Below are 16615 nucleotides of genomic sequence, written 5' to 3'. Positions count from 1 at the left end.
GCAGGCTACTGGTCAGTGCCACTGGGCACCACTGGGCTATTGGGAAAAGGGCATGTGGAGGCCTGAGGCAATGGCCCCACTGCTCACCAAAGGTATGGGGGAGGGCATTCCAGGCAGGGAAACAGCAGGGGCTTTGCCCTGGAGGTAGGTACATGGAATAGAAGGTAAGCATGGAAAAAAAAAGCTGAATTAAATTTGACCCAGTCTCCAGCATAGCCTAGGGATGGGGGTGCCCTGATTAAAGTGATGGGTCCTAGTTCTTCAGACAGAAATAGCTCCAGAGTCAAGGAAAGGAGGACATCTCTGCTTCAACACCCCCACATACTCCTCTCTGCCCCCATTCCATAGTCACTATACAGCTAGGAGGAGGGATATGACCCCACAACATACATGGGAATGACTGACCCCGTTCAGCACAGGGTGATACAGAGAATCTAAATTTGACTGATGTCCCCTGCCCAAGTCATATATCCAGTCGATGACAGCACTGGGGCTCTTATGTCTGCCTGACCCACAGCCCAGCCTCTGAAACCACCACATTACATGGGGTGCCTTGTGCTAGAGGAGGCTCTTGTCTTTTGGAAAAGCAGGTATAAAAAATGCTCAAAAACTTAATAAATGAGCCCCGAGGCCACAGTGCCACCCTGTCCTTAGGCAGGGAAGAAAAAATACCCAGTTCATGGATTCTCAGCCTTCTACAAAAAGTAGGGTGTTGAAGTGGAGGTTTCGATTGTTGCTATTGGCTGATTAAAGTATATTTGCTTTTCCATGAGTGTGTTTGCAATGCACTAGCCCAGCATGCCCACTAAGAGACCAGGCTCAGAAAAGACACATACATTGTTAGCACCCCTAGAGATGAAGGCCCAATTTAAATTAGTCTTTACCTAAAGATGCCTAAATAAGGGGCGCTGCCTGGTTCAGTCGGTAGAGCATGTGACTCGATCTCGGGGTTGTGAGTTCAAGCCCCACATTGGTCCTAGACCTTACTTTAAAAAAAAAAAAAAAAAGGTTGGCTAAATAAAGAGGAAGTATGGTGAGAGAGTAACTTTCTTCCTTCAGGGGAACTCTTCCTCTGGCTTCAGAGAAGCTCAAACTGGCCCCTTAGGCTATTAAGTGTGGATAAAACACTTCTGGAAGAGTGGCTTGGCTGTGAGTCCAGAGAGCAGGGCTTGGACCCTTCTTAGCCACAAGCGTAAAGTGGGACCCCTGGGAACCTGGGGAAGTCAGTTCAGGTCTCTGGACTTTATTTTGCACTTCAAAGAATGGATATGTGGGCATCTCACAAAGTACATGGGTTCTGCCAGATGTGACTAGATTTTATAGCAAAAAGGAGGTTCATGGTGAAATATTTGGAATTGCTGCAATAAAGTTGGATGATTTCCTTTTGCTGCATGATTTCTCAGTGCCTTGACTAAGTCGTTGTTCATTGTGAATCTGTTCCAGGGGTGGGTAGACATGGGACTCTTTTCTTTCAGAACTTTTTTCTGGGATGGTGCTTCATGGAGCACGCTTTCAGAAAGCACGGGTGAGATGCTTTCGCCTGTTCTCCTGATGCATCTCCTGATGCAACCCCTGACCCAAGGTTGCAGCCCTGGCCATAAAATTCAAGCCCAAGACCTTTGTCCTAGCTTTTCTCTCTTCATGGAATGCTCTCTCCCAGATAGGCCAGGCTCACTCTCTAACTTCCTTCAGATCTCTCTCCAAAGCCTATCTTATCAGAGAGCCTTCCCTGGTTTCCCTATATAAAATAGCCCTCTGGTCCCTGCCCCTCCTTTGCCCCTGCCCCTCCTTTGCCCCACTGGGCCTTCTCCTCTCCCACTCCTATGTGTTAGTGTGTAGGACAGACATTATTGGGGATTTTCCTGATTATTAAATATGTGCTGCATGTTAAAAAAGAAAAAAGAAGTGTATAAAGAAACAAATGGAAAAGGAAAGAATGTGAAAGTTTCATGACCCAGAGATAAGCATTGTTAACTGTTGGGCACGTGTCCTGAGGCTCAACTTCTTCTTTGCACGCAAAGAGGCATGCACAAAGTGGAAAAGAGGAGGAGGAAAAAATGCATAAATTAATGTTACTATCTGCCTCCAGTGAAGGGCAATCTTTAGCTTTGGCTGTATGAGCTAGGAGATGAACACAACCACTTTGAGGCTTCCTGATAACCTGGCAAGCTCTTTTGTTTCAGAGCAGGTTTGAGAAGAGGGCTGAGACAAGACTTGTATTTTTTTTTTTTTTACATTCCCAAGCCTTTGTCACTAGCATCCCCAAGACTTGCTAAATATGTCCTTGAGTTTGCTGCTCTGCAGGGATTGTTAACCATTCCCTCTGAAGGAGAGGGGGCCCTGTGGGTCGGGGTGTGTATGTGTGTGTGTGTGTGCGCATGCATGCACACACGTGTCCAAATGTGTGGTCAGTTTGGGAGAAAATTGCGCCAAGAAAAGCCACCTGCTTGGGCAAAGGTGGTGAAGCTGAATTACTTGATTTGGGATGGCACCAGTCTGGTAGACAATTGTCTGAGAGCACAGATGTGCTCAGATGGGTAGGAAGGGTTCTCTGGGTTTATTCAGTTGTGTTGAGGAGCGCTGATGCCTCAGAACCACTGCACGGATAAGCACATCTGCACGCTGGCAAAGAAGAAAGATACCTGAGGTTTTTACAAACTCTCCCAGATAGCAGGCCTAGATGTTATAGTTTTGGCAGTCGCAAAAAAGACTGGCTGTACCATCTCAGTTCCCCCTGACACAACATCATCCTCAGATCCAGCTTTCCTAACGTTCCATAGAAGCTCTTATCTGTGTAGCTAGGAAATCAGGGAATTTTGCCAGAATCACTCAAGGGATGTAACTCCCTACCCGGGTCAGGCTGTTTTTTAAAATACAATTTTGCTGCTCCTTCTCCTTCTTCTCCTCCCCCTCCTCCTCCTCCTTCTTTTTCCTGATTATACAAGATGAGCCAGATGGAGTGATAGATATATATGTTTATTGTACAAAATTCGTAATGTTTACCTTCATCTCTTTTTTTTAAAGATTTTATTTATTTATTTATTTGATAGAGAGCACGTATGCAAACGTGGGGAAGAGGAGAGGGGGAGAGAAAGGGGGAGGGAGAGGGAGGAGAGGGAAAGAATCTCAAGCCGACCCACGTTGAGCACTGAGTGCAGAGCCCAAGGTGGGGCTTGATCTCACTACCCTGAGATCACGACCTGAGCCGAAACTAAGAGTCACACGCTTAACCGACTGAGCCACTGAGGTGCCCCTACCTTTGACCGTCTCTTTAGGATAAATTAAAAAAGTAGAATAAGTGGATCAAAGATCTGTCCATTGGGTAGCCTCAGTTTACACTCCCAGCTGCCTAGATGGCAATGCCTACCCACCAATATGAAGTACTAATAATGTTTTAATGTTTGTCAGGTTGATTGACAAAAACCAGTATCTCATTTTAATTCATTTGCTTGGTTTTGACTGAGGCTGAATATTTTTACATTTCCTCAGAAAATGACAGCTGATCTGCTGCTTTTCCTTTCCCAAGGAAAGATAAGTCCTTTTCCTTCATTTTTCTACTTATAAGACCTTGAATCAAAGAAGCCCTGGGAGACTGGCTGGAGTTCTTGGGCTGGCCATTATAAGTCAGTGACTGAGCTAGCTATAGCCCTTAGACGAAAGTTCTGGTGCACACAGAATTATCAAGGGTACATTTTTTACTTTGGAATTGTTGTGTGTGTGGTAACTTAGAAAAACGTTGTGGTTTCAGACTTCGCAGAGTGACAGAATTTTTCTCAGGAAAGGTGGGGACAGACAGCTGTATGTCTCCAGCAGTCACCTCAGGCACCCATAAATGCTTGCAGATGGAGTAATTAAGCTGTGTCACCCTTTGTCACCCCAAATGAATTATCTATATGAAAAATAAAAATAAAATTGCACCCATTTCTTTGGAATGCCTTAGAGTTATTTTTAGTTTCAGTCTGAAAAAGCCTTCTCCATATCCAGGAAGAGAGATACTGCAAATTCTGACTTACTGGTAAAACTTCCGGAAAGGGCCAAAGGTGAGTGGCAGTATAAATGTCATACCAGGAGCAAGTCCGACAGGAGCAGTTTGATGGCAGGCACGTCCTTGGGTCCAGGTGGGCTGGCCAGGCTCTCCAGGTAAGCCAGCATGTCTTCCTTCCCGAAGACCACATCCTCAGGGCTCTCTAAGTGGCCTTTCTGGTCATCTCCTGGTTTTCTCTGCCTCCAGGGAAGCACTGCACTTGCCTTACCGCAGTTAGTAGAAGAGTGAGTAAAGCCATTAGTAAGCAAGCGGGGGATACCTGGAATCCCACAAGGCGAGCGACTGAGGGATTATCTGGTGTCTTGGTTCTCAGCCTTTCTCAGCCTACCAGTCACTAACCATTTCTGGTAACTGTCAGTGACCGGACCAATGTAATTGTTTTTTGAAGGCCCAATGCTCCCTGGGGAACCAATGAAGATTTTAGAGCAGGAATTTGAGTTTTAGAAGGGTCACTGCCTATTCTGTAGAGGAAGAGCTGCTAAGCTGGCGGTTGAAGTCAGGGAGACCAGATGAGAGGATTGGAATAGGGCAGTGAAGTCGCCGGAGACAAATGCATGCATTGGAGAGATACTTGGGGGATAAAATGAACAGGATTAGATAACTGACGGGGGTGGGATGGGGGGGCGGTTAGCAGTCAAGACTCCCAAGCTTCCAAAAAAAAAAGACTCCCAGGCTTCTGGTTTAGGCTACCTGGGAAGATGGCGGGCCCATTACTGGGTTAGGGTGGGAGAGAAAGAGCAGGTTTGGCAGGAAGATGAGTCCCCGGAAAGATGTGTTAGAGGCGTACGTAGGGCCTCCAGAGGGAGGTGGCCAAGTGGTTGAATATAAGGCTGTGACGCCTGGGAGAGGAGTCTGGACGGGCCGGCAAAGCAATGGAGGGGAAGCCGTGAGGTATTATCAAACAACAGCAAGGAACTGAAGGGGCTGCTCGGTTTGGGGTGTGCAGAGTGTGGGAGGTCACGTGGTGGGGTTGCCAGCCACTTGAATGCCCGGTGGAGTAGCCTGCGGGGCGCTCAGCCCACCCACCACTAGAGCCCAGGAGACTGGTGGGGACGGGTGGGGAGGAACCGGATTTGGTCCCTCCCGCCCTGCCCGCCCTCTCGTCCTCCTTAGCCATTGGGCAATTCCTCTGTCCGTCAAAGGCCCGCCTCCGCAGGTAAACCAATAAGGGCCGGCGAGAGGATGCTTCCTTCTCCATCTGGATCTGCACAAGGGGCCGCTTCAAGGAGGTGAGGCGGGAGGAGTGGCAGCCGCGGCACTGTGCGCAGGCGTGGAACTGACGGGACGGACGGGGTGGCGGTGGCGCAAGCTGGTGAGAGGGGAGCGAAGGTCCGAGGTAGGGAAGGGGGCGATCGTGGGTTGGGGACTCCTCCACCCGCAGGGCGTCCCCTGTGCCTTGGTCCTCCCCGGCCCGCAGGATCGGATCAGGTGATGAGGTGGAGAGCCGGGGTGAGGTGAGGTGAGGTGAGGGGGCGGGCCCGCAGCCACAGTCACCCCATCGCGCGCACGCGCCACGTGGGCTCGCGGACTTGCCAAGGACCCTTGGCTTCGGACGCGGGCACCCGCACGAGCTGCTTTAGCCCTTGGAGCACCCCCTGTGAGTTAGGCGCCTCGACTGAATTTGCCTGTTTTTCAGGCTGGGAAGCTGGGGCTCAGGGACGTGGCCGCGCCGGGGCTTGAGGGAGATCGGGCTTGGTGGACGCCGGAGACCGAACTCTTATCTGTGAGGCTATGGGTCAGAGACTTGAACTTGGGACCTGTTTGTTTTTTCGAGGGACACGAAACTGGATCCCGGCTGCGGCTGCGGCTGCGGCGGACCGACTTGCGTCGGACACTGTTGCCTGGTTTCTCAGCAGGGCCCCAGAGGGGTGGGAGGTGCCAGGCGCCCTCCATACTCCTTGACCTACCGCCCGGGCCCAAGTTCGGGGGTGGGTGGGACTGGGGGGAGGAGGACGATCCTCAGTTCTGAGAGCTCCCAGTGCCCCAACAGACAAACTTGGCAGAGGGCAGGTCTCCTGAACGAAATCCGAAAACGTGGGAAACGCTCCTCTTAGGTCACCCGAGAAAATAGAAAATAGAGCAGGTTTGTTTTTTTTTCCTAAGAAAAAATGCCACCAGAGTCTGTTGAAGGTGCTAGGAAACTGTTCCCTTCATGTCTTTGTAGAAGCAGATGTGAATCTTTTGGAAATCAGTTTGGCAGTATGAGTCTACACCCTTTGACCTACTGATTCCTCCTTTGGGAAATAAGTAGGTTAAAACCTAAGTAGGGAAAATGTTGGTGTGCAAGGCAGTGCAGTTTGGTGTTTCATAAAATGTTAGCCAGTGGAAACGACCTCTGAATCTACAACATTAGAGGACAGTTAAGTAAATTGAGATTGTTTATGCCAAAATGGGGTATTGCACATGCATGAAATGTATTATCATGAATAAAATGCTCTTAAAAAGAAAACCACGGTGTAAGTTGTGGTTTCAACTATATAAAAATGTATACAGAATGACTAGAGGAGTCACCTAATGATAAAAGTAATAACTACCTTTTTGGAGCAGAAGGGTCAAATTTCATTAAATCCTCACAAAACCTCCTGAGGCTGGTATTCTCATCCCACTGTCAGACAGCTGAAGCGCAGGCAAGTGAAGCAGTGTGTCTGATGTCAGACAGCGAGGGTCATACCTGCTGTGCTCTGGGGCCTCTGGAAGTGCTATGTCCAGCCAGGAGTTGAGGGCCTGTTGTGTACCTCGTATGGGGCCGGGCACTGGGAAAGCCACTGGTGAGTAAGGGAGCCTAGGCTCCTGATTTCATGGAGCTTACAGAACAGTGGAGAAGCAGATACTTAAATAAAAATTTAAACAGTCTGCTAGAGAAAGTGAACGTGGGAGCTAGACCGTGGGCTCTGGCAAGGGAAAGGATTTGGGAAGGAAAAGAAAAAGGGGGGCCCCTGGGTCAGCTGTGAGGAATGAGTAAGCCCTGGGGGGAAGCCTTCAGTGGCTAAGAGTGGAGAACGTATAAAAACCCTGTTTTCTCCATTTTCTGGAATATTATTTATGTGTTGTAATGGGAGGTAGGGAGACTTGCTTAAGTATTTTGAATTTAGTCAACTCTTTTGAAGTTTATCTTAAATCGCTTTTGTTCAGAATGGTAGCACATGTTTTCAGAAGTCGTTTTTTTTTTAAGAAATTGAATTTGAGCTTTCTTCAACTCTTTAATTTTCAGGTCTAAAGAAAGCCCCTTTTGCTGAAGGAACACATTTGCTGGTGTAGTTTCATAATGTCAAGTACTTTGCCCTTCTGGATCTTAAAAAATTCTGCAAGGAACAGCATTGCCACGTTACAGGGGGGCAGACGTTTCTATTCAAGGTGTGCCTCAAATAGAAATAAAGCAAGATGGAGACTCTTTTCCCAGGTACCAGGCTCCGGAAAAATCAGTGTCCCGTGCAGTGACGTCGCTCTGCAGAAAGCCTACAGACACACATCAACAGAGGAAGATGATTTTCAGTTGCAGCTCAGCCCTCAGCAGGTAAATGAAGTGCTGCGAGCCGGCGAGTCAGCCCACAAGACTCTTGACCTCGTCAGAGGAGTCCCAAATTCAGTGCTGCGGTTTGAGAGCAACCAGCTGGCTGCCAATTCCCCAGTGGAAGACCGGCGAGGTATCGCCTCCTGCCTGCAGACCAACGGGCTGATGTTTGGCATCTTTGACGGACACGGTGGCCATGCGTGTGCTCAAGCAGTGAGCGAGAGGCTCTTCTACTACGTGGCTGTGTCACTGATGTCCCAGCAGACCCTGGAACAGATGGAGGGAGCCATGGAAAGCATGAAGCCCCTGCTGCCTATCCTGCATTGGCTCAAGCACCCGGGGGACAGTATCTACAAGGATGTCACGTCAGTGCACCTCGATCACCTCCGCGTCTACTGGCAGGAGCTGCTTGACCTGCACATGGAAATGGGACTCAACATTAAGGAAGCATTAATGCACTCCTTCCAGAGACTGGATTCTGACATCTCGCTGGAAGTCCAGGCCCCCCTGGAAGATGAGATGACAAGGAACCTTTCACTCCAGGTCGCCTTCTCTGGGGCAACAGCTTGCATGGCCCATGTGGATGGAGTTCACTTGCATGTGGCAAACGCTGGTGACTGTCGGGCCATCCTTGGGGTCCAGGAAGACAATGGCATGTGGTCTTGTCTGCCCCTCACTTGCGACCACAATGCCTGGAACCCGGCTGAGCTGTCACGGCTGAAGAGGGAGCACCCTGAATCAGAGGACAGGACGGTCATCGTGGACCACAGGCTGCTGGGCGTCCTCATGCCCTGCAGGGCCTTTGGGGACGTCCAGCTGAAGTGGAGTAAAGACCTGCAGCACAGCGTCCTGGAGAGGGGCTTTGACACCGAGGCCCTCCACATTTACCAGTTCACCCCCCCACACTACTATACTCCACCCTACCTGACTGCCGAGCCTGAGGTCACCTACCACCGGCTGAGGCCCCAGGACAAGTTCCTCGTGCTGGCCTCGGACGGCCTGTGGGACGTGCTGGGCAACGAGGACGTGGTGAGGCTGGTGGTGGAGCACCTGGCCGAAGTGGGTCGGCACAAGCCAGACCTGGCCTGCAGACCTGCCCACCTGGGGCTCATGCAGAGCCTGCTGCTGCAGAGGAAGGCCCAGGGGCTCCACGCAGCCGACCAAAACGCAGCCACGCGTCTCATCAGACACGCCATAGGGACCAATGAGTACGGGGAGATGGAGCCGGAGCGGCTAACAGCGATGCTGACGCTGCCAGAGGACTTGGCGAGGATGTACAGGGATGACATCACCGTCACGGTGGTGTATTTCAACACAGACTCGATAGATGCATATTACAAGGGGGGTTGAGAGGCTCGCGTACGGCCAAGGTCAACTTAAATGCTTTGCTAAGACATTTTTCGCGTAGTCTTAAGCTGGCTCTTCAGACAGTAAGGCCAGCAGGTGTAGCTTGCTTTATCACAGACTGACATGAGGAAAAAAACAGCGTTGGTTTAAAAACAGTGGAATGATTTCATGTCCCCATGTGTTTGTTCACCTTTTCTACGTAGAGAGGGCAGAGCATTGAAAGCATATGGACTTGGGCCCAGAGCCAAAGTCCTTTTATAAAGACACTGTTGTTAGACTGTCAGCCTGAGCCTTCAAAGGGTAAATTTAATTATCGTTCTAGGAATATGAAGAACTTCAGGATTTTCTGAGGTTGTGCCGCAAAATCGGCAGACTTGGCAGTTTTTCCTGATTCACAATCATGGACGTCTAGACTATGAAGGGAGGTTTTATTTTTTATTTTTAAATTACTAAGACCTAGGTTTACAAAACACATTCTAGAATACTTTTCTATGCAATATTCTAACTTTTTTGTGTGATTATACTTGTGAAAACACTTCGTGATGCTGCATCCTCGTTGTGTTTTAGTTTGTTCTAAAACTGAGCCCTCAAACTTGCAAACAGGCCTGCTGTAAGCATGCTTGGAATGACTCATCTTGATTTTCAGCTGAGGGGGTGGGGGGGGTGGCTAGGCCTCTGGACCAGCTGAATTCACTTGTGCAGCTTGTGATCCCTTCTGCTGTGTCCCACCCCTTAAACCTTGAGCCATACCCGGAGGTAACTTCTGTCTCAGCCTTGATTCCTGGCCTTCCCTGCATTAATAAAATACGCTGCGGAGCTTAGCCTCTGCGCGGGTTATTTAGAGCACTTAGCCTTTCTGATTATACCTCTCAAACGTTCTTCTGTGAATTCCACCTGATCCTCCTCCCCGTGCTTTGCTGCTGTTGACCGCACAGTGCTGTCCGGGAGGAAGGCTCCCTCTTCCGAGAGTTGCAGGGAAGGAGAAAATGTGATTATGTAGGGTGATAGTTGTGACAGGTGAGTGGGCAGGACTGGCTGATGCAGTGTACTGTGGACTTAAGTAAGACTCAGCCTGAACCTGGACAGGTGGAAACACGAAGGACTGAGAAGTCGCTAACCAGGGCTGCCTGCATCCGGAGAGGCAGTGGGGAAGAGGGAGGAGTGAGATTTGTCAGACGGGACACTTGCCTCGAGACTGTGGGCTGAACCGCCGGGCTACTCCTCAGGGACCAGACCATATTTAGTACAGGAGTCGGCAAAAACAAAAATGTGACCCGTAATGGCTTCTGTGGGCAGCACAGTCTTTGTGTTGATTTCAAATTAAACCACGTGCCTCCTTTCTTGGGGAACAAATTTCACGTTCTCGTGAATTGCGATGGCATTTAAACAACAGGAAATGTGTCCCTAAACAGAAACACAAATATAATCCCACAAAGCTGACAGTTACGTCTTCCTGCACTACGTTGGTTGATCCTCTCCTCATCTCCACCTTGTGCCATCCACTGAAAGAAAAGAGAGTTTGACTTTTCATGTCCCAGTGACATTCATTCACGTGTTGGGGGACTTCTAGCTGGGGGACATTCCCCTGTCCGTTTTCCAGTGTAACTGTTCAGTGATAGGGGTTCGTCTCTACTCAGTGCTTCAGCCTCGGCCCTTTTATTCTGAAACCATTAGTGTTCCTTTTGATCTCCTAGACTGAGAAATGAAACGTGAATCACCACTATTGTGCTTGCGTGAAGGTTTGTTGCTAGAGCTGAAGACTGCTTGTCTGACATGCTTTGTTCTTGAGGCCAGCTAAACCCTGGTGCACCTCGGAGCATCACAGACTGTCTGGATCCTGTTTGGGAGCCTGGCGTGGATCATAAAATGCATCTGATTCAGTAACTCGGGGGACAGCTGAGAGGATAGAGACTTCCCGCCTGCTTCTCCAAGCATATCTGTGTTCTCTCCCTGCCTGATGTATTGCCTGCTTTCTAATTGGTATATCGAGATGGAAGAAAGGCCGGTTTATTGTCTGCCTTTTTCCACTGTGAACTCTCTCAGCTCTTTCCCTGAATGCTCCAAGGACAGTGTCCTGGTTAAGCCCCAGCATGTCTGTCTCCCGGACCACCCTTCTGGTGTCATTGGCCTTTCTGAGACACACGGGCTATTGCTTGAGGACACTGGGATTTGAGAGGGGGTTGGTGGCACTTGTCAGTCTTCCAAAGCATGTATCATTTCTTTATGTAAAGCTTTCAATTTTGAGACATCTAAAACTAACTAAAAAATAACATTGACCATTTAATATTTTGGATGTAACTTGAATAAAGTATGCCTTGTTTCTTTAAATTGTGTATTAGTTTAGGTAAGAAACTTTGGTAATAGTGGCATAATTTAGATATTGTTTTATATATAAATAATACAGCACTGCTGATTCTGGGGATTGGTCAAAATAGAGAAGATGGTATAGTTCTAAATTCAAATTAGTATGCTAGGTCGAGTTACTTAGATTCAGTGATTCAGTTTTCTGAAGGATTATTTGTAACGTTAAAGCTAATTTGTTATTTTTTTAAAAAGCTGATTTGTTACAATGAAAATGTGAACTTTGAGGTACATTAATATATAATCATAGTTTTCCCAGAAGTGTGATTGGCCTAAAAGATCGTTCGTATTGGACACACTGGGTAAAAGTTAGGTTAGACGCAATTGAGCTGGCACCTTTTGTACGTAAGTGAAATATAAACAGTTTGAACTTGAGTCAGCGAAAGAAGAGAATAATGAATTGTATGGAACAAGAAAATGTGTTCAGAAGGAGTCTGGCTTGACTCTTTTGTCCATCAGTTCCTGGTAACCTGTCTTCATTTGACAGCTCTTGGGAGGCCTCTACTTCCTAGATTAAACCAGAGGATCCTGGAACTGAGCCATCCTAGTTTCATCTTAAAGTGGTGCATTTGTCTCTGAACATGACTCCTTCCCCTGGCAGAAAAAACCCCGGTGTAGCTTTGGAGCTGGGATATAAAGGCTGGCGGTACTGTCCTCATGCGAACTGCCTCGTGTATCACCGAGAGGGAACACGGGTGGCTGAGCAGGCTGAGGCTCTGTCCCTTATGCCTGGGGCACCTGATGTGTAACTTGCTCCCTGGAAAATAATTCTTATCAAGCATTGACTTGGAAAAATGATTAACCCTGTTCTTTAATATTTACTGACATTTGTATTTTAAGCTGGATAGCGATGTTCTTATTTGACATTGATTTTCTCTTAGAGATATTTAAATGAAACTTGTAAATAAAAGAGGCAAAATGAAATTTGGTTTCTTTTGGTTTGAATAGTAATTTCTTTCGGGCCTTAGGGTACTAGATTAGACCAGGCTTTGATTCACCACCTTTATCTGGCCATGGAACATTTTAGTCTGTTCAAGGTCTCCCCTCCCCCACCCCCAAAGAAGTTTCCTCTGCAAATTTTTGATGGCCGCTGACCACACAGAAAGTCCTCATTTAGTGTTAGCCGTGTGTGCGGGGACCTGAAATGAAGGAAAAGGAAATAAAGGCTTTTGTTGTAAGGGACTCCACACGCTCAGTGCCAAGGCCTGCTGAGCTTGTAAAACCAGCTTGTGTTAAATGCAGGGCGAGCTTTGGGGAAAATTCCAGGCAGCTATCTCCAGTGTTGAAGAACCCCCTCCATCCCACCCCCACTCCCTGAGCTCTGTCTCCCTGCCTCTGGAGAGAGAAACTCCTAAGGACTGCCCCTGTGGGTGCTTCTTAAAATGCAATCCAACTATTGAGTCGTTAACACTTCAGTGTGGTCTAGGGTTGTTCATCTGGGCTTGAAGAGGAGCAGATTTGGGGGAGGGAAAGGTAGAAAAGGGAATGTCTGTGGTCTGATGAAGATAACAAGAGGAGCAATTTCCCTCTTTAATATCATAAAACTAAAGAACTTGCCCCTGACACCGTGGTAGGCCTGGGATTTGAACCAAGTCCACAGTCCATCCACTTGTCCCAGTACTGGCCCCTTCAGAAAGGGAACATAATGCATGAAACTCACTGCACAGTTTTGGCCCAGGGTGGGTGGGGATGGGATGGAGAAGTAGGTGGTGCTGAAAAGGAGCTAGATATACTTAACACATGTGTTCCAATATTCCATCATTTTGGAACACGATAAAAATACAAGGGAAAAAAATACAAGGGAAACGGAGAATTAAATTTTCAAGATTGAGCTCTTCGGACTCCTTCCAAGGGAAGAAATAAATTTATGCTGTTTCCTTCATATCTAGAGTTTTTGTTTTTATTTTACTTGATGCTACTAAATGCCCTGAAGTGGTTCCCAGGCTGGTGGCCCTCTGAATCGTGGGTGGCCGGTGCTCCACGCAGCTCCCTCTGGCATAGGTGAATCCTTACCAGACTTCTTGGGGTCGGAGTGTCTATGTTCCACTAGCCCCTGACCTTATCTGTTCCGTATGGGAAACTGCCCGGCCGGCCGGGAGGAGCAAGGGGGCAATAAGTAGGCCAGCACACATTTCCCTCACGTCTGGAAAAGTGGTCTGAGGAGGGACTTTTCCGAACCTGTTCTGTCCCACGTCTTAACTCTTCCTGCCTTTCCAGCATTCTGGAAAGCCCTCACTGGCCCAACCTCGTCCTCCCTACAGGAGATGAACAAAAAGAATGTCTGTCACCAACCGCTCTCTGTCCAGTCCACTCTGCACAAACCTCGTGTGCCCCAGGTCCAGGCTCCGGGGATGGCCCCTCCCAGTGGGAGGCTGAGAGGCGTGACACTGGGCAAAGGGGCGATGGGGATGGGGGTGTGACCACACACAGAGCACGGAAAGGAGCAAGAAGAGTGAAGCACAGGGGTGGGTCCGGTCCAGTGGGTCTTTATGGAAGTAGGGATGAGAGTGCAGTGAGGGCTGAGAGGGGACGTAGCCAAATGTGGCTGGGTGGGCAAGGGGGATCCCTTCGGGTGGTCTCTGCGGATAGGAAAGTGAGCGCAGCCAGGCAGGGAGCGCAGAAAGGACTGTGGGCGTGGCTTGCTCTTCAGCAGCATGGAGGTGGGGGGCAACCCCGCAGATCCCACCCCCATCTCTTCACTTCCCTGGCAGGTTGCAACCAGGTGCTTTGGGGCATTTGTCCTTGTTTTTCTCCTCCCCACTCCACCGCTGTAACATCAGGCCTGGCCCCCTGTCCTACTGATTGTAGAATGAATGAGGAAGGAGGGGGGGATGGACAGAGGGATGGATGATTTAGGGAGGAGCAGAGGAAGAGGGATCAGCCAAAGAGAGGTCAGAGGAGTAGTAGGAAAACCGTGAGCAGTGGTGTGAAGAGGTGTGAGGAAAGGGGGCGAGGAGTGTCTGGTACCAGAAAACCCATGGGTGTGGAGAGATGGAAATGCACAAGTGATTTAAAAAGCATCGCTAAGGAGAGGTGAGAGATTCTCACGTGGGACTCAGGACACAGGATGGGCCTGGATGGTGAGGTGGAGGTGAGGGGTTGGCTCTGTGAGAAGAGGTTGGCTGAGCGGCTGGGAAGACCCTTCCTCTGAGATAAAGTGGCGCAGCGGGTAGGGGGATGGGAATGTCACAGAGCCCACAGGTCCTTGGTTGTGGGAGGGAAGAGTATCCATGGGTTCACTTGGGGCTCCAGGGGCTTTGCTGACTCCAAACTGGGCTTTGGCATGGAGGGACGGAGGAGCTGGGTCTTTCCTGAGCCCTGCATGGTGGTTGGTCACTCAGTCCTGAGGATGGCACCACCGGAACACCAATGGGGAGCCCTCGGCTGGCACCACCCGTGCAGGCTGTGGGGTTCTGCCCAGAAGCACTGTGAGACAGGAGGCTGCCTCTAGATGTCACCATCTGGCCGTGTTGGTGCCAGCCACAGCTGGAGCGAGTGGGAGGACAGTATTCCAGAGATGAGACCCTGAGGCACAGCCCTGCCGGAGCAGGGGCTCCCTGGGACTGCAGCCTGGGACACCCTTCAGGGAGCCTCACCAGACCCGGAATGAGTGTGGGGTGGGAGAAGGACCCTGTCCTGTGATCACTTAGCCCTGTTTGAGGGAACAGGGCTGCTGAAACCCCAAGACTGCAGAGCCAGGTGGTGGGCTCTAGGTGGTGGGGGATCGCTTGCCACCTTTTCCAATCTCCCCCAGTGTGGGTGCTCCCCTCGGTGGACTGCCCCACACCTCTGAACCCTTCCCACCTCCTCTTCCTGCTCCCTGCAGCCGGGCCCCACAGACAGCCGCCCAGCTCTGGAGTCTGTTCCTCCTGCCCCATCCCCTGTCCCAGCCCCAAGAGTGGTCCAAACCACCTTTACCCCCACCCTCACCCCCAAACAACTGCTGCTCCCTCCAGTCACCTCCACCCAGCACACAGCAGCCAGAGTGATCCTGGTTGGACTTAAATATTATGTATCACTCATCTGCTCCAAACCTTCCAGGCTCCCCCTCACCCTTGGGAGAAAGCTCAGAATCCTCCTCCCCAGCTTCCTCCAACTCCTCCCCAGGTGTGACACAGGAAGAAAGAAGTGAGAGAAGAGAAGGAGGTCTTTCCTCCATAAGCTGAGGTCACCTCTTCCATTAGTCAGGGGGCCTCCCTGCTCACCTCTGGGAGGGAGCCTGGAACCCTCCACCTTTTGATCCTTGTTGTGATTTTAAGGACGACCACAGATTCTTTGCCACTCCTCCCATCAAGCTGTGGGGTCTAATTCTCCTCCTCTTGAATCTGGGCTCAACTTAGCAACTGTGACACTGGGGATTGACATTCGTGTGCAGCAAGGTCTTGATAAGTGGTCAATCTGACTGACGGTTGTGATGGTTAATTTTCTGTTAACCTGACTGGGCTAAGGGATGCCCAGAAAGCTGGTAAAATATTATTTCTGGGTGTGTCTGTGAGGCTGTTTCCGGAAGAGATTAGCATTTGAAACAGTAGACTGAGCAAAGAAGTGGGTGGGCATTAGCCCAGGACTGGAATAGAGCAAAGAGACCAGGGAAGGGAAAAATGTGCGGTCCGTTGAGCTGGGACATTCATCTCCTGCTCTGGGACATCTGGTGCTCCTGGTTCTCGGGCCTATGGACTCTGACTGGAACTTATCCACTGGCTCCGGTGGTTCTTAGGCCTTCGGCTTTGCACTGGACCCACACCGCTGCCTTTCTTGGCCTCTAGCTTGCAGAGAGCAGAGCATGGGACTTCTCAGCCTCCATAAGCACGTGAACCAATCCTTCATAGTAAATCTCACAACCGTATGAAGTGAGTATCATGAACCCATTTTACAGATGGTGAAACTGAGCCCGGAAAAGTGAACCGATGTGCTCAAGGTCACAAAACTAGTAAATGTGGAGCTGAGTTTTGAACCCTGGTATCTGACTTCAAAACGTCCTCTTCGCTTTCATGTGATTGCCTAAGCAATCATGCGATTCTGTTGAATTCACGTGATTAAAAAAAGCAAACAAACATGCCCTCTCTGCTCCCTTAAATTAAAGCCTGGCAGGAAGGAGGGAGCTGTGTGTCTGTGGAAGCATTCTAGCAGAAGCTGGAGGGACATTTGGCAAGATGTGACTTGGACGGACTGTGAGGGGTCCCGCCCTGAGGCTGGGCCTCTGCTTCTGCCTGCAGTGGGGCTGTGTGCCTGCGACAGAGGACGCTCTGTGTATGGCCTTTACTTGTGTCTCCAGTCAGCCTGGCCTGTGGGGTTGGGAGGGCAAGAGCAGGTGGAAACTGGGGGAGGAGTTGCTTGCCTCAAGCAGGTAG

At 49.7% G+C, this 16615-nt stretch overlaps 1 protein-coding gene across 6 annotated transcripts; it reads left to right on the top strand.

Moving 5' to 3' along the window:
* Positions 1 to 5230: 5230 nt before the first annotated feature.
* On the top strand, positions 5231 to 12188 carry PDP2 (pyruvate dehydrogenase phosphatase catalytic subunit 2). Of its 6 annotated transcripts, none has more exons than XM_036115160.2 (2): positions 5231 to 5274; positions 7257 to 12188. In XM_036115160.2, exon 2 carries the CDS (start codon positions 7311 to 7313, stop codon positions 8904 to 8906), a length of 1596 nt encoding a protein of 531 aa, XP_035971053.1. In that variant the 5' UTR covers positions 5231 to 5274; positions 7257 to 7310; the 3' UTR covers positions 8907 to 12188. The 6 variants fall into 6 exon arrangements, with proteins under 6 accessions (XP_035971053.1, XP_035971050.1, XP_035971049.1 ...); XM_036115157.2 differs by having other exon boundaries at positions 5242 to 5357; XM_036115156.2 differs by having other exon boundaries at positions 5265 to 5381.
* The last annotated feature ends 4427 nt before the right edge of the window (positions 12189 to 16615 follow it).

Source organism: Halichoerus grypus, chromosome 15 (assembly GCF_964656455.1).
Source record: "Halichoerus grypus chromosome 15, mHalGry1.hap1.1, whole genome shotgun sequence".
NCBI classification, from domain to species: Eukaryota; Metazoa; Chordata; class Mammalia; order Carnivora; family Phocidae; genus Halichoerus; species Halichoerus grypus.
The sequence above is the reverse complement of the archived record's forward strand: the minus strand, read 5'-3'. Positions and strand labels throughout refer to the sequence as shown.

Bases quoted from the DNA above. Each gene is read 5' to 3' on its own strand.
- PDP2 (XM_036115160.2), top strand. From the start codon at position 7,311: ATGTCAAGTACTTTGCCCTTCTGGATCTTAAAAAATTCTGCAAGGAAC.